This window comes from Scylla paramamosain, chromosome 30 (genome assembly GCF_035594125.1).
Source record: "Scylla paramamosain isolate STU-SP2022 chromosome 30, ASM3559412v1, whole genome shotgun sequence".
Taxonomy (NCBI): Eukaryota; Metazoa; Arthropoda; class Malacostraca; order Decapoda; family Portunidae; genus Scylla; species Scylla paramamosain.
The window spans coordinates 6,309,811-6,334,366 of NC_087180.1; the positions used below are offsets into that span (position 1 = coordinate 6,309,811).

Consider the following 24,556-nt stretch of genomic DNA (forward strand, 5'->3'; position numbering starts at 1 on the left):
CATCATCATCGCCGTCGTTATCATTATCAATAATATCATTACCATCAATGAGTCCCAGCCTATGCTTGTCACCCATCTATTGCTAAATCATTCTACTCTAACCTTCACCCCGGTGGGCGGACAGGCTCCTCATAGAGCCTAAGGTATCCCCAGACCTTCTCCACGTCTGTTCCAGGCCACGTCAGCAAAACTTTTAATATAGTCTTCCAGTCTAGTTCTGTGAATGTCCATCCTTTCTTCCCATCACCAAGTAGTGATCCTCAGGTACCAGAGATCTAATGACAACCTCCAAGCATCAACCAAAACAGCCTTATTTCATGTGGAAAACCGACTCGTACTTACCCAGCAACATTACGCATCCAAAAGACTAATATGTTTTCCGTATTCTTCCAACGCTTTCCAAGTTCAGTCTTAGTTTGTAAAGCAGAAAGTTAATGGAATGCACAATAAGTGTGTAGGAGCCTCATGTTGTTCTTGGTGCCCTTTTGAACACAGCCATACGGCGAAACCCAATGTTTTGCACATACACTTGTAAGTAATGATTCCAGAGATCCAGTGAATTTATTTTTATGTCTGTAAATCGAAGAACTATTAATAAATATACTATTCAACTGCTTTATATCAAAGACAAAAAAAAAGCATGCGATAGGTGGAGGTACTTTTCATTTTTTTTTTTTTTTTTGAGTGTTACAGTTTGTACGTAGAATACCAATGTGGCGTCACTTCTTTGTGTAGCTGTATATGGAGCTTAAGTTGTAAAATGCTCACTGATCACACGCCCAGTATAATTATTTCTAAGAATAAATAACTAAATAATAAATAAATAAATAAGGAATGCCCTTGTGTACACAAAAATGCCACGAAAAAGACTGACTTACCGAATCCTTGGGGTTCGATCGAACCCAGGTTAAAAACTATATATATATATATATATATATATATATATATATATATATATATATATATATATATATATATATATATATATATATATATATATATATATATATATATATATATATATATTCCTTGGTCTCATCAGATTTAAATTTCATATTTAGTAAACATAGTTTACATCTGCTTTCTAAATTCAACGACGAGTAATGTCTTTACCTGCCTGTCTTTCTCCATCTATTTATCTTCATCATTCTGTGCGTATTTATGTTTGTCTTACACCGTACCTGTCTGTTTTTGTCTGCATATTTTTGTAGCTTCGTATTTGTCTGTTTTATCTAGCTACCTATTTGTATCTTCCTGCCCTCAACTCTGCCTCTCTGTCTGTCTATCTGTCTTTCTGTTTCCATACACCTGTGTCAGTTTGTCCTTATCCATCTCTCTCTCTCTTATCTCTCTCTCTCTCTCTCTCTCTCTCTCTCTCTCTCTCTCTCTCTCTCTCTCTCTCTCTCTCTCTCTCTCTCTCTCTCTCTCTCTCTCTCTCTCTCTCTCTCTCTCTCTCTCTCTCTCTCTCATGTGGCTTCCGGTTGCCATGTTTTCCTGGCCCATCAGTGTTCTTGGCCGTAGAGTCCCTCTTCTGTTCATCCAGCTCCAGTTCTTAGTTAGTCTTGCCTCTAATTCTCATCTTGACATCGTCCCACTCGGTCTTCCTTCCTTGAGTCCTATTATGTCCCAAGTTGTCTTTGTTGGTCCATGCAATGCTAGTGGTTCGTTAGTTTTGTTCTTTAGGTGTCTGTGGTCCTCGTGGTCCTGGTCCATGTAGAAGCTGTGGTCCCTCATATGCCCTCTAAGTAGTGGTCGTGTTTGTGGGCTTTGAGGTTAATCTCGTCAAAGATGGCTCGGAACACCATCCCGGACGTGTACCTGTAGTGGACAGTGGCGGGGAAAGAAGGGATGAAGGAGGAAAGTGAAGGTAGGGGAATTGTATGTGGTGAAGGCAGTGTGTATGGGGAGATGGAGGGTGATAGAAAGGGAGGGGAGGAAGTGAAGGATAAAGAAAGATAAGAAGGAAAAGTGTGTCGAGTGGAATTGAAACAGGTGTAAATAAATTAATAAAAAAAGATAGTTGTGTTCTGAATAAGTCAAGGCATTGATGAAATATTATTTTTTTCTCTTCTTATAGCATAGTCACACACACATACACACACACACACACACACACACACACACACACACACACACACACACACACACACACACACACACACACACACACACACACACACACACACACACAAACTCACCTGCCGGGACATAGGCGGTAGGCAGACTCACACGCAGACCCGGTCAGCCCCTCCACCACCTTCACCGCCCGACGGCCTCGGTCAGACAGCTCTCCCGTGGGATCCTCCTCTCTGGGGAAGGAGAGGACCGCTGTATGGGCGAAGACAGATAGGGTGGGGAAGGGACTACAGGACAGGAGGGATAAAAAGAATGATGGAGCGTGAGTGGGGTACGTTAGACCTTGCAACGCTTTTTTTCCGTCGTGCAGCGTGTTAATGGTGACCTGATCGTTCACGGGGCGGGTTGCCTCAGGGAAGGAGGCATTACGCGTATCACTTGCTGGATCTAAGTATGTAACCCTCCCACATCACATTCTGGGTGGTATCTGTGTGACGTCAACAAATGCTTGCTAGATGGCGTCATCACGATTTGAATTCAGATAGGAAGAGTAAATGTAAAACAGACTTGACCCACTCCACGGTGTCATCCTGAGTGGTGTGGACGGGGTGCCACAGCCGCAACCAGCGATAGAACAAAAGTAACTAGATTAATCTACAAGCATGCACCAGTGGGTCAGCGACACTGAAGCGTGGCTGTGACTACGCGCTACATTTCTCCATGCTGCCCTCATTACAACAGATTTTAGGGATAATCAAAATACCTTGCTTTATCTATTGTCCTTTAAGTAAGTTAGTTCAAGGTGTGCGTGTGTGCGAACGCGCGCGTCTGCGTGTGTGATAAGGAAGATTTTTTAAACAGAAACGTATTATGTCATTATTACCAATTCACCCTTGAAAAGCTCCCGCACATTTACATTTGCTTTAAGGCAGGATTTTCTTTCTATACATACGTGCGTTACGTGTACGTGTAGCGTCTGAGACTCGCGCACCATTGTGTCACGTGGAAATGAAAGAATAAGCCAGTTATTGCCAGATACTGAGTAATAATGTTTATCAGAGGACATGTTAGAAATTTCTGATTGCTATGTCATGATATAGCTATTATGGTCATGCATTATTTTATATAATCTATGTAATCGAGCAATTTGATTTTGTAATTAAAAAGTAAAAGGTTTAAAAAGCTACCTAGATTGTATAACATTTTTCAACAAATAGCTGTGCATCAGTCTCGTAAGCAGCGTTGGAATCATGTAAGTTCACTGGATAAACTTGCTAAACTTTTTTCTCTCTTTTTTCCTTTGCAATTATTCTCCTAAATACCATACTTTTGTTACGCATTTGTATCTTTGTATAAAATTCTTATCTGTTGTAAAGAAGAGTATTAATTGCATTACTGGAATGGGAGTGAGTGTGCGAGTAGCAGCTGCCGAGTGCTTAGACTGCATTGGCTTACGTGAAGACGTGTTTTTAGTGAACTGAGCGAAACTTGTGATGCGACAACGAAATTTTATCGGCCTCTGCTAATATTACTGAAATTGATCGAACATATTATTCTAAGTACGAAATGTTTAACACACATTTGGATTTTGATACTTCCTTTAGACTTGAAATGAAATGGGGATCACGGCGGGTGGGGCTGTAAGGGAGCATCCAGGGGACTACGAAGGCTTGAGTTGTGGACTGGCGGACGTTTCTCAGATAAATTATGAATTATTTATCGTGATTTTTATAAATTATGGAACATTATAATATATTATAACGAGATTGTTGATATCGAAACACAATTTGTTGAGACCAGTATTGCTGATTTTATCAGTAGTTGAAAATGTTACAGGGCATCATGTCGGAGCGAGTAAAAAGGGAGAAGGAAGGGAAGAGCTAGCTAGTAAGCGGATCATCTACAATAGATTGCTGAAGATGGAACCCTACGGACGATACCGTACGATTACAGTAATGCGGGTTATTCTCCCTGACATTCAGCTGAACGCTTGCTTCACACCTTCTTTGCATGACCTAGAGTAATTAGTGCAACACCATACCAGCAGTCCTGACCACGTTGGAGATGCTCCGAGCGTTCTTGACTTTTTCGTAATCTGAAACGTAATCTCAAACTAATATCAAACTATTCTCTTCGTTGAGCTTCTCACACCTGCGCCCCTGTCCACCCAGCAGTGAATGAGTCGTGTTCCGCCTCTCGGGGTGGGGTCTGTCTCTTGCCACGGCATGCAGCTGAAGGGTACAGACCCATGATCCCCAAATGGGGCTTCGGCCAAACCACAGTATCCAGACCTGTCGATTCAGTGCCACGCTCTGGACCAACACAAGTAAAGGCTCTTGTGACATTACAAGTTTACTAAGTGAGAGAACTTGGTGATATTTTTCTTAATTTCACTGGAATGAATATTTCCTTACTGTCAAAGATCGCATAACAGAGATGATTGTCTCTGGCATAGTGGCATGCAGTCCACATTCTACATTTCCAAAGCTCTTAAAGTTCAGCTCTGCCTGCTCTCCCGTTGTCCATGATAGAGCTGTGGCTCACAGACATTACATTAGCTTGCTATGTCCCGAAATTTATGCCCTTTATATTTCTGCCTGATATCAAGCAAAATTTGTTTCCCACCTTGACAAAAACTTTCATCATTAAGAAGTGTCAAAATTTTGCTGGTTCACCTCCGAGTGACTTGCGACATCTCGGCAAATATATTTCCATCTTTCTCTAAAGCTGAATTCTGTCTCCACTGCCATCTCACTGGAGATAGAATTCAACTTTAGAGAAAGTTGAACTCCTCTCCTTTGCTGACACTCGATGATTTGTTTTGTTCTTTTTTCATCTCCCTTTACTTTGTTTGTTGTATAAATTCTTCGTTATGATATTTTATATGCTTTCTCTGACATTGATGCTCAGAAGGCTTATGTTTCTGATGAAGTCCCTCCCACTGTCCTTCATAATGTGCTTCTGTGCTTGCTCCCTGCCTGGTCATATATATATATATATATATATATATATATATATATATATATATATATATATATATATATATATATATATATATATATATATATATATATATATATATATACAACTTGTTCCAAAGAAAAGTGACAGTACAGCCCTTTATCGTGCAAAGGCCTTGGCACATAAGCCTGTAATTATTACATACATATATATGCATTCCACTTGAGTACTGTGCTAGTGGAAAAGACGACACCCACAGTGATTTTGATGGTAGAAGTGCTAACGAAGGAGAACGGTAATGGAACATTAATTAATAGCAATATAGTAAAGTGAAGCATGTGTTGGACCGTGCAGGTGGCCTGTCTGAATTAAGTGCATTAAGGGCAAAGGTTAATGTAACGTTAATACGCAGTGTGACCTCCTTTACCAGTGGGTCCAGTGATTAATCAATGTTTGAGGTGCCATAACTAAGAGGTCCTGTCACTAAGTATATGTCCAACTAAGACGCTCAGTAGCAGTTATACAAGTCGCTGGTTCGCAGGTACTCTCGTGCCGGTAAGTGGAGCAGTCGTGCACGTGGCAGCGAGGCGATGTAGCGTGCCAAAAGTGGAATATGTGACACGTGGCCATTCTGATATTATTCGAAAAGGAAGATTTGAAAGAAATTAAGTTACAGCAACACCATGAAAACCCAGGCCAGGCGTGGCTGCCGGGCGTGGTCAGGGACGCGTGCCTATGATGACGTCTTTTAGTGTGACGCGGATAAAGTTTAATCAGAAAAAAAAGTTAGTAACTTTTATTTTTTAATATAAATTTATGAGTGATCATTTTATCCGAACTTGCTATTTGCTGCATTTTACATACTGTATATAAATGAGTTTAATCGTTATAGAAATAGTTTTGCAGCCTCTTTGTGACTTGGTAACTCTTTTGAACTCCACAGATATATAAAAAAAAAAAAAATATATATATATATATATATATATATATATATATATATATATATATATATATATATATATATATATATATATATATATATATATATATATATATATATATATATATATATATATATATATATATATATATACATATATATATATATAAGTGCCATGAGCGTGTATCTCTATGGTAAAAATACATATTAATTTGGCAAGACACCTTTTTACTGATGGTTGGATGGCTTTGTACGACGTTCCTGAGGTACCATGATACCTGTCACTCTTTAGTAAGGACTACTGTTACTTCTACGGATAGAAGGGAGCGATATTCCTATGTACAGGCCTCTTCTGGCAACGTGCCGGATAGATCAAGTTATAAGAGGACATGGAAATACCAGAGTAAAAGTCGAAATCATGAGGAAAGGTACCACACTAGGCCACCACTAACCTGTACAGGGCCCGGATGGCCTCGATCTGCATCTCGGTGATGGGGTCCACCTCCTCAGGGGCGGCTTCCTCGTTGGGGTTTCGTCCCTCGTGTTCCTCAGGCCCTCGGGGCAAGTAGTTGTCGCTGGTCCGCGCTGCGGCCTCCAGCTCGCATATGAACCTCCGCGTGCATGGCAATGCCTCCACGTCAGGCACCTGCCGAGGAGGCAGTAAGACACTTATTGGAAAGCACACACACACACACACACACACACACACACACACACACAATATTTGCCAGTCTAGTGTGTACCTTAGCGCTTTTCCTTCCTTACCCCGTCTGTGCTTTCTCTCTCTTTACCAAGATCAAAGGAGTAGACGTTGATAATAAGTTTTCGTTAACAAGACAACATCATGGAAATTAATCTGTCATTCCTTTGAGAGCGGAATTATGTAATCAGTGTATTCTATCAAACTACATCAGTTTCTTTAAGCTCACTCACTGGAGGACAAAAGCCGTCCCATTGATTGCCAGATTAAGCCATGTAGAGCGTAGCTACCAGCTCTCCCGCCCTAACACGATTCCTCTCCTTACCTTATAGAGGTTATTCCTCTCTTCGGCGTCCCTCGGGGCTCGGTACACCAGGTCGTAAAAAACCTCGTTCAGGTCCACCGGAAAGATGCCTTGAGTAGAGAGGAGCAGCAGCTGCGTGCCAACACACCGCCAAATTATTATTATTTTTATTATTATTATTATTACTATTATTATTATTATTATTATTATTATTATTATTATTATTATTATTATTATTACTATTATTATTATTATTATTATTATTATTATTACAATTAACATCATCATCATCATCACCATTATTACTTCTACTACTACTACTACTACTACTATGATGGGGAGAGAGCAAAATTTCATCAAAGTGAAGAATGTCAGGGTGCTGTCTCATATCATTGGCTCAGAATCATCTACCCATGCAGGTTACAATATAGTTTCATCCTGGTGTTCATCCCTCAAGGCAAGTCATTTGTTCTGACTCTGATGAGCATGCTTACATTAAATGGCATAAATTCAGCCTTCAGGATATTAATGAAATAAACTTAACGATAGATGTCAATACTGCCAATGTGTGCTCTCTGCTCATCCATGGTCGTCAGAAAGTGGGTTGCAGGCTGAAGGATCATTTGAAAAAAATAGATGAGCTCTACGATTTAATTGTTCAGATCATTAATGACTTCACACAGCATAATGTACAGAATATAAAAGGCGCATTAAGTTCAGAATAATCCTGGGTTGGAACAATTTAGTTAAAGCAAAACATAAGATGGCGAGGGACACTTTCTTAGAATGGGTGTGGCATGGCAAACCGCGTGGCTGCCTGCTACACCAGAGGATGCTGGAAGCCAGAAGGGTGTTCAAGGATGCTCTAAACGAATGCAAAAATAACGAGCACAGTGAAATTTCTCGAGTGATAACGGATAAATTCAGAACTAACAATAAACTACATTTCTCTAATGTAGTGAAACAGAAAACAGATAGCAGGAAAGTAACTCAAACAATTGGTAACGAATATGAAGATGAGCAGATAGCGGAATTATTCAGTAAAAACTTTCTTGGAAGCCAGAACGTAAATACTGTTTTGGAGGAAATTAAATTTTGCACTGATTTTAGGCAATTTGGCTATCAGAAAGAAAAGTAAAACTTAAATTAAGCACAATTACATTAAAGAACAGTATTAATAAACTTAAATACGGTCAATGACATGACAACATACGCTCTCAGTTCCTAAAGTGTGCATCCTCCTTTCTCCTTCAAGCTATTTCTTCCTTCTTTAACACCTACTTTCTTCACTGCTATCTACCACAACGCAGTGACGCAAACTTTCTCCTTAAGGAAATTATGAAAATATACACAAATGACAAAAAAAAAATCTGTTTTATCAACATTCATTGATCTTAGAAAAGCCTTGACAAGATAGATAATTTTATTCTGGGGCATAAGCTTTAAAGTAAATCTCTTCCAGTAGATGTTACCTTAATTTTGATGCATTACATGTGAAGTCAGAAAGTCAATGTTAAATGGGCATCACAATGTAGCAATTACCTTTTTATCGATAAAGGGATAAGGCAAAGGAGAGCCTTACCGCCATTTTTATTCAGTTTTTATATTGAAGATATCACAAGAGGCCTTCTTGACACAGAGGTGGGCTGCACATATGGCGGTGCCCGATGCAACATGTTGGCCTATGCCGATGATATGGTATGGCTAGCTGAAACAACTGCCAATATGGACATACTTTTTAATAAATTATGTTTAAGAATCAAGCAACATCGTTTGGATATTAACAAAAAAACTAAATGCATGGTATTTAATTGAATAATAATTTGCGCACACGGTCAATAGAACTTGACGGTGTCGCAGTGGGCCATGAAGACCTTCACATACCTTGGCCATGTCATTTCTCATGATTTTCAAAATAAACATGATAGAGAATATAGTATGCACACATTTTATAAGACATTCAATTCTGTATATAGGGATTTGAAAGGCTTAAGTAAAGAAGCTCTCATATTTCTGTTCAATTATTACTGTTTACTAGGATGTGGAATGCCATTGTGGAGCCATCATTCAACATTGAAAAGTAATTTTTTCAGCACCTTTAATGTAGCTTTTAATAACGCCCTAAAAAAGGTTAGCGGGGTGCCGCCATATACCAACAGCCACATCACGGTGAATAAGTGTGAGTCTGCTGTTCCCCCATCAGGTACCGTCAGCGGCTGGGAAGATCCTGCAACCCCTTCATTAGATACAACTTTACTGAGGTTAAGACTAGCTTCTTGATGGAAAGCACTTTAATACAATGTATGATGTCTACCCACAGCATGAAAAGTTAGATATATTAAAGGCTCGCATACACTGGGTACAGAGGCATGAGTTCATGCCCTGTGTTTTTATTTATTTTTTTTTATTTTATTTTTTTTTTATTCTTATTGTTGTTTGTTATTTTTATTATTGCGGACTATAGCAATTTTATAGTAAATTTACATGTGATCCATCCTTGCCATTTTTTACAACTAGACCTTCATTTATTCTTCGTATATGGTTTTTATTTCATAGTATTATCCAAGTATTTCTGAGATCTGAAACTTTGCAAAATATTTCTTTACTTCATTTAATAGTCACTTTCTACACTACATATATATTTTTTTATTATTATTATTATACAGGTTTAGACTTTTTAAATTTTTTTTTTTTTTTTTTGTAATTTCTTAGAGTATATATGAATGCCCTTGCCAAAATTCTTTTAAATTTATGTACATTTTTGTTGGTTATATATATTTTTTTGTGCTGATGTACTGTATATGCATTTCTGCAAAATAAAATTGAACTGAAATGAACTTCTACTAACAATAATAATAATAATAATAATAATAATAATAATAATAATAATAATAACAATAATAATAATAACAATAGCAATAATTATAATGTTAATAATAATAATAATAATAATAATAATAATAATAATAGTAATAATAATAATAATAATAATTATTATTATTATTATTATTATTATTATTATTATTATTATTATTATTATTATTATTATTATTATTTTTATTATCATTATGTTACTACTACTACTACTACTACTACTACTACTACTACTACTACTACTACTACTTCTACTACTACTACTACTGATAATAATAATAATAATAATAATAATAATAATAATAATAATAATAATAATAATAATAATGCTACTGCTACTACTACTACTACTACTACTACTACTACTACTACTACTACTACTACTACTACTACTATTAAGGGAAGTGATGGGAAGTAACCGATGAAATGTTGCCATAATGATGCTAAGGGGATGAGTCTTGGTGAGGTGGTGAGCCGCGTATTGCGTCACACACACACACACACACACACACACACACACACACGCACATATTACGTAGTGTAGTGTAGTGTAGTGGTTAGCACGCTTGGCTCACAACCAAGAAGGCCCGGGTTCGAATCCCGGGCGCGGCGAGACAAATGGGCGAGCCTCTTAATGTGTAGCCCTTGTTCACCTAGCAGCAAGTAGATACGGAATGTAACCCGAGGGGTTGTGACCTCGTTGTCCCGGAGTGTAGTGTCTCAGGAGTCTCAGTCCTACTCAAAGATCGGAAGATCGGTCACTATGAGCTCTGAGCTCTTTCCATAGGGGAACGGCTGGCTGGGTGACCAGCAGATCAATCGTTGGATAATTTAAATCTTAGTTTAAATCCATAGTTGGTTAATTTAAATTTTATAGTATAGCAACTCACTGCCTTGCATACTTAAAACCTTCGTAGTCTTAACAACAGGGAAACAATCGTTGTAGTCATAATTATGAAGGGAAATAGTGATTGATTACCTACCAGTTTGCTTGATGCCAATTGGATTTTGCATATTGGAATCCATGACAGTTAAAAAAAATGTGTTTGGTTATTAAGTGGCTGATAAACTAAACTAATTCGATTAGATTTTTAGATTCGTTGCTGACAAAACAACACAGGGGAAATAGATTCTCTTCAACTTATTAAAAAATGTTTTCTTCACTAAAACTGACCATCGAATATCAGCATTTGTAAGCATATTTATAGTTTCTTTAATATTTATATGACAACGAATTAGTATCTTATGGCTATCGATATATTAAATGTTTGTTTCTAGCAGGTGAAAGTCCTTAGAGTTATTTGCTCGAGTCGATATGCAAATAGTAATCCGTCGCACTGCCTGTGGAGGGCTGGCCAACCACTCTTCCCAGTTAACGATGAAGACTCCGGGATTAATAAACACTGACCAACTAATTTACAGCAGTAAGCAAGATAATCAGCTTATGAGATGCATCACAAATATTTATGAGGATAAGAAAAACGGCATGTGCAGTCTGATCGCTGGAGGCCTCATTTCAAGAGCCTACTTAACATTCATTCGCGCACCCCTGACGATCTTCTCCGTATGACCCCGCAGCACCCTATCCGTCACTGGATGTCCCTTCCACACTTAATGCAAGATCTTAATAAGGCCATCAAGTGTATGAAGCCGAACAAAGTTCCAGGACCATATAACATCCTCTTTTTCGGTCCCAAGCTGAAAAACCATCTAATACAATTCATTCTCAAGATCTAGGAAACCAAGACCACCCCAAACGATTTTTTAGACGCAAACATTATTACTGTCTGTAAGAAGAAGGACCGTGAGAACTGTAACAACTTTCGAGTATTAAGTATTGCGAGCAAAATCGCCCGTACTCTCCTCGACCGCCTCCTCGTCCTTGTGGAAGATGTTCATCCTGAATCTCAATGCGGGTTCAGACCTTCTCGAGGGACTAAAAACATGATCTTTTGTGCCTGCCTACTTCAGGAGAAGTGTGCAAATTTCCATTTGTATCGCACATTTATCAAAGTACTTTTGGTTTATGATGTGATTTGTATATAAATTGTAAAGTTAAATTAAAGGATAATTAAGGTTAATATAGTACAAACTAAGTATTAGTTACTATTATAAATAAATTGGGAATTAGAGATGTGCGGACTGTGGGTAGCTATTGTTTTGACGTGGCAAGGAGCCCACCATGAGAGAAACTGCCTCACTCACGCAGCAGTCGCCAGCCAGCCGCCTTTCAAGTCATATCTCCGCCACATTACAGTCCGCACTTGCAATATTCATCAAGTTGCTAAGAACTTAGAAGCCCGGAAACATGCACAGCAACAAATAGTCTGTCTTGACTAAGAAAACACTGCCAGCCACTGGCTTGTAACGCCCAGTGACACAACTCGCCACCGACCCCAGCCGGCCTGAATCACAGATATATTAATCATCGGTTATTTGTGATAATATTTAGCGATGCTTTCTGTGTGTGTGGGGGAGAGATCATAGGATGAGTGTGAAAGTCGAAAAAGGTCCCAAAAGAAGAGTCAAGAACAGCACCAGCCATTCATGTTCATCTTTTGGTATTTCAAAAAGGCTTTCGATAAAATTCCTCGTCCTGCTATATGAGAGGTCCTAGTCAGATTCGGGTCTCCAGCTTACTTTGCCATCCTAGTCCACTCCCTTCATGAAGGCATGGTTGGCAGAGTATGCCATCAAAATGCCCTCTCAGACTCGTTTCAATGCTTCGTTTTCATTGCCTCAAAAAACTCAATTCCTCCATCTACTAACTCGACACAACCTTCCACACAACTATCCACTCTTCTTCATTGACATTCAACTGTCCCCCTCTTCTACACTGAACATCCTCGTTCTGTCCTTTTCTTATAATCTAAACTGAAACTTCACATCTCATCTCTAGCTAAGACAGCTTCTATGAAGTTAGGTGTTCTGAGACATCTCCGCCAGTTTCTCTCACCTCCCCAGCTGCTAACTCTGTACAAGGACCTTATCCGTCCATGTATGGGGTATGTTTCACATGTCTGAGGGGATTCCATTCATACCGCTCTTTTAGACAGGGTGGAATTAAAAGCTTTTCGTCTTATCAACTCCTCTCCTCTGACTGACTGTCTTCAACCTCTTTCTCATCGCTGCAGTCTTGCATCTCTAGCTATCTTTTACCACTATTTTCATGCTAACTGTTCTTCTGATCTTGCTAACTGCATGCCTCCCCTCCTCCCGTGGCCTAGCTGCACAAGACTTTCTTCTTTCTCTCAGCGTTATTCTGTCCACCTCTAATACAAGAGTTAACCAGTATTCTTAATCATTCATCCCTTTCTCTGGTAAACTCTGGAACTCCCTGCCTGCTTCTGTATTTCCGCTTCCTATGACTTAAATTCCTTCAAGAGGAAGGTTTCAAGACATTTATCGTTCAATTCGGATCCTATTTGGGGAATGGCATGTCAGTGGGCTTTTTTTTTTGGGTGGGGGCTCTTTGGAAGAAGTGGACCTTTTCTCATACTTGGGGAGCATTCTCTTTAAGATCCCCACGTGCGAAAATGACATGGAAAACCGAATCAAGGCAGCCCATTCCGCCTTCGGTCGCCTCAGCTGACGCGTATTGAAGAATCATGAGCTGACCATCCGAACCAAAACCATGGTCTTTCATGGTCTACACTTCTCTATGCCTGCGAGACTTGGACGCTGTACAGCTGTGACATCAAACATCTCGAGCGTTTCCAACAATACAAGTTGAAGCAGCTCTTCAAAATTCGATGGGAGGACTTTATCACCAATAAGGAAATCGCTTTCATTGCCGAGCATTGAAGATACCATCATCCACCATCGTCTCCGATGGGCAGGAGAATGGACCCCTCCCGACTCCCCAGGATCATGATTTATGGGGAACTCGCCACTGGAAAAAGACCCTGAGGAGGACGTTACTAAGATCAGCTCAAGCGCAGCAACATTGAACCTTCCTCGTGGGAACAAATTGCTCGGGACCGTGGAGCCTGGAAGACAGCTGTACATAACGACAATGCGGCTTTCGAGGAAAACAGATGATAGCAGGAGGAAAAACGAAGAAGAAAGGAGAGACTAGAACAACCCCGTCCTCCTCCCACCCTCCCATGCGACTTCTGCCCGCGGCTTTTCCACCACCGGCTGGGCCTCCCCAGCCGGTGACCACCACCGGTAAGCACCAGCTGAGGAGAACGGATAACTGAAGATGGACCCAGTGCTCGGATGCAAGTTGGCGCCGACCACGACGACGATGCAGTCCGATATAAGGAATTACTGTACTGTGTATGAAGGGAAACGCAACTCCTTCAGCAAACACAGTACATTTTAGTTAACACAAATCTAAGAAAGGTATATTTCTATAGAAACATAATAACGTTACTAATATCTGACCTGACATTGTATACAGGTCCATATTATTGAGCAATCCATTTTCTAAAGGAGCTCTGACGTGTAGAAAATTCTAGTTATCACTCAGAAACTTGTAGAGTGAAAATGTTATTTTTCCTTGGGGATTGTGGGTAGAAAGATTTATTTGACGATCTGACGAGTGTATTTATGCGAGGACACCTACACTACAGTAACTCAGTAAAAGAAACCAAAAACAGATTACTTGCACGCAGAGGACTGAAAGAATAAAAAGCATTCATGATCTACAGTAATAAACGTGCCTAACTATGGACTGTTGAACGACAGAGGAGGAAGAGAGAACCAAAAATATTCACAACCTGATAAATATAACGCACCTTAGCCATGGCCAGCATCAGAATGAGGGCTCCGGTGTCGTCCAGGGTGACCGGATCGGAGCCCATGGAGACGAAGGTGTAGGTGACCAGGGCGGAGGCGAGAGGCAGCACCACCGTCACCACGCCCACCACCAGCGGCCGCCATCGAACCATCTGTAGACCATATGTCTCGTTGAGCACACACACACACACACACACACACACACACACACACAGAGAGAGATGGTACCCGGTTATATTAAGCTTATTTGGAGATGACGCGAACCTGTTAACGAAAGTGAAAATAACGAAAATCTATATAAGATATCTATGTAGGATATCAGTACAGCATGATAGTACCATTAAACGAAGATCTGCTGTCAAATGGCAAATTGAATTCAACCTTAAAAGTGAAAGAAAAAAATTATTGGCTGTAGCAACAGATTTATGGATTTATGTGTGACTACAAGATGGGAACTAATATCATCAGCGAAAGTTAAGGAGGAAGAGGATCTGAGAGTAATATTTTCGAGCATTTTTTATTAACGGAGAGGCACATAAACAAAGTAACAGGAGAAGTTCTCAAGGCATTATCGAATATAACAGTGACCTTTACTTATCTGGATTAAGAGACGAAGACAATTGTTACAATGATACGTCCAAAACTCGATTTTGCGGCAGTAGTATGGTCACCTCATGAGAGTAGAATAGAAGAAAATTGGAAGAAGTACGAAGATCAACAACCAAAGTGGTACCGAATTTGAAAGGTCTATCATATACAGAGAGATTGTCCAGTCTCTGGCTCCCATCCTTAGAAATGAGAAGGGAGAGGGAATTTGATTATAGTGTCCAGTGATGAAGGAAAGGGAACTACTAGGTAGAGAGGACCTATGTGTGTGATGAGATAGGAACACGGGGAGCACGAAAAAAAAAAAAAGACGCTTAGAAGGATAACTTATAAGAGAGAGCCATGAGAAGCACACACTTTCTCTCAGAAGCATAGACGTCTGAAAAAAAAATCTGGATGAGAGAGTGGTTCATGCAAGGAATATTTATCGTGTGAAAGAAGTCGGATATTGGTTGATATAGAGATGAAACAGTATGAACGTCGCTCCTTTCCTGCATGTTACAGTAAGTAAATACAACTAGGTACACACACACAAAAAAAAAAAAAAAACACTCCCTCCAAAAAATCAGCACACATACGCATATAGACGAGCCTTGTTTCTGCTTAATTAATTTTGTACCCCAACAACAAAAACACGAATTTCTAAATACTCTAAACCAGACATGTGCATAGTTCTCGCAGCGCTGGCAAAAATTACTTCACTCCAAAGCTTTCAGTACTGGCATGAGAGATGTACTATTTGTAGTAATGAAGCTGTACGTGCTGCAAGGTCATCTACTCGTGGAAATTTGGTGTCATAAGATGTTTTATTATTATTGATACTTCTCTTCAGATGGCCTTCCTCTTATCCAGAATAATATTTTTTTTTTGTCTGCGCTTTGTCTTTTATTCATATTAATATGAATATGAATTAATTATGAATATGAATGTGAATTAATATGAATATACTGTTTTATTTCTGCTACAGTTGTCTTTTTCACAATTTTATTTTGTTATAATTTTCTATTGTTTTCTATAACATTTTTGTTATTATTACTTTATTGCTGTTGTTGTTGTTGTTGTTGTTGTTGTTGTTGTTGTTGTTGTTGTTGTTGTTGTTGTTGTTGTTGTTGTTGTTCTTCTTCTTCTTCTTCTTCTTCTTCTTCTTCTTCTTCTTCTTCTTCTTCTTCTTCTTCTTCTTCTTCTTCTTCTTCTTCTTCTTCTTCTTCTTCTTCTTCTTCTTCTTCTTCTTCTTCTTCTTCTTCTTCTTCTTCTTCTTCTTCTTCTTCTTCTTCTTCTCCTTCTTCTTCTTCTTCTTCTTATTATTATTATTATTATTATTATTATTATTATTATTATTACTATTATGTTATTATTATTATTATTATTATTATTATTATTATTATTATTATTATTATTATTATTATTATTATCATTATTATTATTATTATTTTTGTTATTGTTATTATCATTATTATCATTACTTCTGTTTTTGTTTTGTTGTTGTTATTATTATTATTGCTATTATCATTATTATTATTATTATCATTATTATTATTATTATTATTAGTAGTAGTAGTAGTAGTATCATCATAATAATAAAAATCATCATCATCATCATCGTAATCATCATCATCACCATCATCATCATCATGATCATGATCATCATCATCATCATCATCATCATCATTGCCATCACAAATATACTATTAGCATATACTCTCTCTCTCTCTCTCTCTCTCTCTCTCTCTCTCTCTCTCTCTCTCTCTCTCTCTCTCTCTCTCTCTCTCTCTCTCTCTCTCTCTCTCTCTCTCTCTCTCTCTCTCTCTATGTCTATTACAAAATCATTTATTATTACTTCTATTTAAAATAGGTTGTTGTTCAGGCGCTTGAGATCATTTAGAGTTCAGTTGAATCAGTGCACGGGATGAGGTGCACGGTGTGGTGAAGGTGGTGCTCAGCCTTGTGTTTGGGAAAGGTCTTGGTGGCAGGTAAAGCTTTGGTATTGCCTAGGTTATTGCCGGGGTTAGTGTGCGCACGGCCCTCGTAATCTCTCTATCGTTCGTTTGCTTGCTTTCTCATGGTCACTTGCTTCTTCTTGTGTGTGTGTGTGTGTGTGTGTGTGTGTGTGTGTGTGTGTGTGTGTGTGTGTGTGTGTGTGTGTGTGTGCTACTGCTTTTTTTATCTATTTATTTTTGTGTGTGTGTTCTTATATTTTAATTTCAAGGCAGTATGTCAGTCACTAGTTCTTGTACTGAAATCCTACACACACACACACACACACACACACACACACACACACACACACACACACACACACACACACACACACACACACACACACATACACACACACACACACACACACACACACACACACACACACACACACACACACACACACACACACACACACACACACACACACACACACACACACTCATGTGCTGCCCGTGCCATGAATCCTTCATGTCTTGAGACAACAACGAGCCTACACTAGCCAATGTTTAACAGACACACTCATCGCCCTCAAGTGGCTTCATTACATGCAAGTTTGACAATGCCGCCAGTGAATAACTCTAAGCAAGAGTTAAAAGCAGAGATTTTCGAACACAATCTTCTACCTGATGAAGGAAAAATGCTAAGAAGAACATTAGTGTTTTCTGAGAGAGAGAGAGAGAGAGAGAGAGAGAGAGAGAGAGAGAGAGAGAGAGAGAGAGAGAGAGAGAGAGAGAGAGAGAGAGAGAGAGAGAGAGAGAGAGAGAGAGAGAATCATATTTTTTTTTTTATGTAGGAAGGATACTGGCCAAGGGCAACAAAATTCTAATAAAAAAAAATGCCCACTGAAATGCCAGTCCCATAAAAGGGTCAAAGCAGTGGTCAAAAATTGGTGGATAAGTGTCTTGAAACCTCCCTCTTGAAAGAATTCAAGTCATAGGAAGGTGGAAATACATAAACAGGCAGGGAGCTCCAGAGTTTACCAGAGAAAGGGATGAATGATTGAGAATACTGGTTAACTCTTGCGTTAGAGAGGTGGACAGAATAAGGGTGAGAGAAAGAAGAAAGTCTTGTGCAGCGAGGCCGCGGAAGGAGGGGAGGCATGCAGTTAGCAAGATCAGAAGAGCAGTTGGCATGAAAATAGCGGTAGAAGACAGCTAGATATGCAACATTGCGGCGGTGAGAGAGGGGCTGAAGACAGTCAGTTAGAGGAGAGGAGTTGATGAGACGAAAAGCTTTTGATTCCACCCTGTCTAGAAGAGCAGTATGAGTGGAAGCCCCCCAGACATGTGAAGCATACTCCATACAATGACGGATAAGGCCCTTGTACAGAGTTAGCAGCTGGGGGGGTGAGAAAAACTGGCGGAGACGTCTCAGAACACCTAACTTCATAGAAGCTGTTTTAGCTAGAGATGAGATGTGAAATTTCCAGTTCAGATTATAAGTAAAGGACAGACCGAGGATGTTCAGTGTAGAAGAGGGGGACAGTTGAGTGTCATTGAAGAAGAGGGGATAGTTGTCTGGAAGCTTGTGTCGAGTTGATAGATGGAGGAATTGAGTTTTTGAGGCATTGAACAATACCAAGTTTGCTCTGCCCCAATCAGAAATTTTAGAAAGATCAGAAGTCAAGCGTTCTGTGGCTTCCCTGCGTGATATGTTTACCTCCTGAAGGGTTGGACGTCTATGAAAAGACGTGGAAAAGTGCAGGGTGGTATCATCAGCATAGGAGTGGATAGGACAAGAAGTTTGGTTTAGAAGATCATTAATGAATAATAAGAAGAGAGTGGGTGACAGGACAGAACCCTGAGGAACACCACTGTTAATAGATTTAGGAGAAGAACAGTGACCGTCTACCACAGCAGCAATAGAACGGTCAGAAAGGAAACTTGAGATGAAGTTACAGAGAGAAGGATAGAAACCGTAGGATGGTAGTTTGGAAATCAAAGCTTTGTGCCAGACTCTATGAAAGGCTTTTGATATGTCCAAGGCAGCAGCAAAAGTTTCACCAAAGTCTCTAAAAGAGGATGACCAAGACTCAGTACGGAAAGCCAGAAGATCACCAGTAGAGCGGCCTTGACGGAACCCATACTGGCGATCAGATAGAAGGTTGTGAAGTGATAGATGTTTAAGAATCTTCCTGTTGAGGATAGATTCAAAAACTTTAGATAAGCAGGAAATTAAAGCAATAGGACGGTAGTCCTATTGCTTTAATTTTATTGCTATTTTTCTGTTGAAAAAAAAAATGTCTTCGTGATAATAGTAACTACATAAGTATTTCACGTGAATGCAAACATATGGTGTGTTTCATCAGTGATGCAGCCTGCAGGGAATGTTGTTGTGTTCTTGTGTTGTGATGATGGTCAAGAGAATCGTGGTGACCACGGAACTGCCGCCCCCGACACGGGCTGTGTAACACCTGCTGCTAATGGGGAAACAAACTTGTAAAGCAATAATCGTGGAAAATGCGAGGAAAACCCTTGACTCGCAAAACACTGAATACACTGTAATTTACTGAAGATTAGTGAAGATTATTGTTTTCTTTATCAAATACTAATACATCTATCTGGTTCTTTATGGAAATGTGCATGAACAACAAGCGTCACGCGGGTCTCTAAAATTGTGCTCATTTCCGTTTTACTTTTGAGCTTCAAGCGTCAATATGCGATTGGTCCTTGCGGTCCGTATCTCAAGGTCAGTCCTTAATAGGTCTTAAGACGGTTCACTATCGGTTCTTTGAACAGCTTGTAGTCACTGTGTGAATTGTGAGCATGTCTAAAACTTTCCGAGTGGCTCCCGGGCCCTGCTAATTGCAGCCCTCAGTCGACGCAGAATCGCTCCGACCAAGGCCACGACTCATTCATGTCAGTTTTCATGGGCTGACTGTATAGCTCTGGTGTGATGCCGATATTACTGATCTACAAGTTTAGCCCTCTAATACAAGGTACATTTCATTGATGAAGTAATCTACACTCACACACACAGACACACACACACACACACACACACACACACACACACACACACACACACACACACACACACACACACACACAGATGCCGCCTCAGCGAGGTTCCCACCATGGTGCGAGCCATTAACAGTTAGCCATTCTCTAAATTAACCTTAGTCGTAGTGTTAAGCACTCACCGCCAAACCTATTGTACATTTTCAATGTAACAACTGCCATATCAATAAACTGTATTATTATTATTATTATTATTATTGTCATTATTATTATTATTATTATTATTATTATTATTATTATTATTATTATTATTATTATTATTATTATTATTATCATTATTATTATTATTATTATTACCATTACTACTACGACTACTACTACTACTACGACTACTACTACTACTACTACTACTACTACTACTACTACTACTACTACTACTACTACTACTGCTACTAGTACACTAACATTAATCTGTAATCATCTCTCTCTCTCTCTCTCTCTCTCTCTCTCTCTCTCTCTCTCTCTCTCTCTCTCTCTCTCTCTCTCTCTCTCTCTCTCTCTCTCTCTCTCTCCCCCACAATTATTATCACAAGTATTATTTGTGTGAGTGATCTCAGTCCTACCCAAAGATGTGAGATCTAAGGTCTTTCCATGGGGGAACACCTGACAGGGTGACCAACAGACGACCATAGGTGAACTGCACACACAGAAACAATTAAGTAGAGATATGTATGGACTGTATATTACACAGACAGGCAGATAGATAGAAAGAAAGAAAGAAAGAAAGATAGGTAGATAAAGAGATAGATAGATAGACACAGACAAACATAAATAAATACTGTAGATAGATTAATTGACTGATACATAAGTACAAAACAGATAAATATCTTATTACCTACAAAAAAGAGCAATATGGGATATCAAATAGTACAATTATTATGGACTGCATTTTTCATTGTAAGTCATTATGAGATTGGATGTTAAGGCACACTATCATTACACACACACACACACACACACACACACACACACACACACACACACACACACACACACACACACACACACACACACACACACACATATCCACCCCCCCAACACACACACACACACACACACACACACACACACACACACACACACACACATACACACAACGACTGGCTGGGTGACCAGCAGACGACCGTAGGTGAAGAATCACACACACGGCTTGGTAGCGCAGTGGTTAGCGCGCCCGATTTACACTCGGGAAGGCCCATATTCGAAGTCTTTGGGCGGACTTCTTTACAGTGTGGCCCGTGTTCACCTAGCAGTGATTAGGCACCTGATGTAAGTAGAAAGTTGCTACCCGCTGCTGGGTAGAAGAAGCAAATTCTGAAAAGAAAAAAAAAAAAACACACGGGGTGGCCTGACCATTTCGAGCCTAGTCTACTGGTTGACCGACGCCATCTGGCAGCCACAGTATATAAATGTAAGATACTTCCTTCGGGTTAAATGTATACTTAAGACGTATGATGTACGTTAGTATATAAGTATGTAACGTGAATTTTCAGCTGTAAGGCTGCAAGATTAATAAACCGAATATTATTATTATTATTATTGTTATTATTATTATTATTATTATTATTATTGTTACACACACACACACACACACACACACACACACACACACACACACACACACACACACACACACACACACACCTACCCACCCATCCCACCCACACAAACACACACACACACACACACACACACACACACACACACACACACACACACACACACACACCAGTACCGTCATTCCCTCACCTTGCTTCACCTGTTTCTTCTTGGAGAGTCACCACCACACTGGCTGGTCGCTTCCAAGACGTGTCTCTTACTTCCCATCGGCTGCAAAGATGGCCATGCCATCTTTGCATGGCCAAGACAACGTAGGCATCGCAGCGCGGACACGAATACAGATTAGCAGATAATCGCCCGTCCCATACACTGGTGCGCCTCAAGCCGTCCTTCTCCATTCCTTGTCTTACTCCCTCGTTCGTGTTTCTGATTTTCGCTTTACTGATCTCTTGTTTTCCCTTGTGTTTTCAATTCTTTTCACACCTTCGCTCTTCCATGTCCCGCAATTACATATTGACTTCACGCTCTTGTACACCGTTGTTCCCGTTCAAAGATCCAGTAGTCCGTTACCCTCGCTTTCTCCTCCTGCCCCTCACTCCTTCCTTCCTTCCTTCCATTCCAACGCGTCTCACTCTCTTGCCTTCCCTTCTGCCTTTTGCTCTGTCCCGCCTCGTGCATCTCGTCGTCACCTTCGTCATTCTCTCGTCGTCACTACCACATGTTTCATTTCCCTGTTCCTGCTTTGGCGTAGGGAAAGACTAAGGTTTAGGAAGGATTATTAACATGTGTACAACTTAAATTCCAGTTATAGTAATTGGGGAAAGGTTTTCTTCCTTATCAGTGAAAGAAGCTTCCGGATAATGAAATTTGTCGCAACTTGACTCACATCCGACTCGCATGCGTGTGCTCCCAGCCGTATTTTATCATGATAATGAGACCTCTCTCTCTCTCTCTCTCTCTCTCTCTCTCTCTCTCTCTCTCTCTCTCTCTCTCTCTCTCTCTCTCTCTCTCTCTCTCTCTCTCCTATCAACCAGCCATTAATCTCAGACTCTTGAACGACTGAGGTAACGCGCGGTTGACATGGAGGAAATGTGTGTGTGTGTGTGTGTGTGTGTGTGTGTGTGTGTGTGTGTGTGTGTGTGTGTGTGTGTGTGTGTGTGTGTGCGTGTGCACACGCACTTGACTTGTGCAGCGAGCCCGCGGGAGGAGTGGGAGGCATGCAGTTAGCAAGATCAAAAGAGCAGTTAGCATGAAAATCGCGGTAGAAGATAGCTAGAGATGTAACATTGCGGCGATAAGAAAGAGGATACAGTCAGTCAGTTAGAGGAGAGGAGTTGGTGAAACAAAAAGTTTTTAATTCCACCCTGTCTAAAAGAGATAAGGCCTTTTTACAGAGTTAATAGCTGCGGGTGCAGGTGGGGTGAGAAAAACTAGCGGAGACGTCTCAGAACACCTAACTTCATAGAAGCTGTTTTAGGTAGAGATAAGATTGAAGTCTCCAGTTTAGATCATAAGAAAAGGACAGACCGAGGATGTTCAGTACAGAAAAGAGGACCAGTTGAGTGTCTTTGAAGGATAAGGGATAGTTGTCTGGAAGGTGTGTCGAGTTGATAGATGAAGGAATTGAATTTTTGAGGCACTGAACAATACCAAGTTTGTTCTGCCATAATCAGAAATTTTAGAGAGATCATAAGTCAAGCGTTCTGTGGCTTCCCTGTGTGAATTGTTTACCTCCTGAAGGGCTGGACGTCTATGAAAAGACGGGGAAAAGTGCAGGATGGTATCATCAGTGTACGAGTGGATGGGACAAGAGGTTTGATTTGGTAAAAAAGAGAGTGGGTGACAGGACAGAATCCTGAGGAACACCACTGTTAATAGATTTAGGAGAACAGTGACCGTCTACAACAGCAGGAATCTTGAGATGAAGTTACAGAGAGAAGGATAGAAGCCATAGAAGGGTAGTTTGGAAATCAAAGCTTTGTGCCAGACTCTATCAGAAGCTTTTGATATGTCTAAGGAAACAGCAAAACTTTCACCAAAATCTCTAAAAGAGGATTGCCAGGATTCTGTAAGGAAATCACCAGTAGAGCGGCCTTAACGGAACCGATACTGGCGATCAGATAGAAGGCTGTGAAGTGATAGATGTTTAAGAATCTTCCTGTTGAGGATAGATTAAAAAACTTTAGATAGGCAGGAAATTTAAGCAATAGGACGATAGTCTGAGGGATTAGAACGGTCACCCTTTTTAGGAACAGGCTGAATGTAGGCAACTTACAGCAAGAAGGTAGATGTAGACAGACAAAGTTGAAAGAGTTTGACTAGGCAAGATGGAAGCACGGAGGAACAGTTTCGGAGAACAATAGGAGGGACCCCATCAGGTTCATAAGCGTTCCGAGGGTTTAGGCCAGCGAGGGCATGGAAAACATCATTGCGAAGAATTTTAAAAGGTAGCATGAAGTAGTCAGAGAGGTGGAGGAGAGGAAGGAACAAGCCCTGAATCGTCCAAGGTAGAGTTTCTAACAAAGGTTTGAGCGAAGAGTTCAGCTTTAGAGATAGATGTGATAGAAGTAGTGCCATCTGGTTGAAATAAGGCAGGGAAAAAAATAAGAAAAGTTATTGGAGATATTTTTGGCTAGATGCCAGAAGTCACGAGGGGAGTTAGATCTTGAAATATTTTGACACTTTCTATTAATGAATGCGTTTTTGGCTAGTTGGAGAACAAACTTGACATAGTTCCTAGCAGAATATAAAGTGCATGACATTCTGGTGATGAAAAGCTCTTTTGTGGGCCA

At 40.0% G+C, this 24,556-nt stretch overlaps 1 protein-coding gene and 1 non-coding gene across 2 annotated transcripts; one reads left to right on the forward strand and one right to left on the reverse strand.

Moving 5' to 3' along the window:
• Positions 1-1,418: 1,418 nt before the first annotated feature.
• On the reverse strand, positions 1,419-22,029 carry LOC135116186 (uncharacterized). Its single transcript, XM_064033491.1, has 6 exons — positions 21,954-22,029; positions 14,598-14,750; positions 7,003-7,113; positions 6,430-6,623; positions 2,199-2,309; positions 1,419-1,818 (listed from the first exon to the last, which is right to left on the reverse strand). The coding sequence occupies exons 2-6, from the start codon at positions 14,748-14,750 to the stop codon at positions 1,731-1,733; spliced, it is 657 nt and encodes a 218-aa protein (XP_063889561.1). The 5' UTR covers positions 21,954-22,029; the 3' UTR covers positions 1,419-1,730.
• Positions 10,395-10,473, forward strand: Trnav-cac (transfer RNA valine (anticodon CAC)). Its single transcript has one exon. It is a non-coding gene; the product is annotated as a tRNA-Val (tRNA).
• Positions 22,030-24,556: the final 2,527 nt, after the last annotated feature.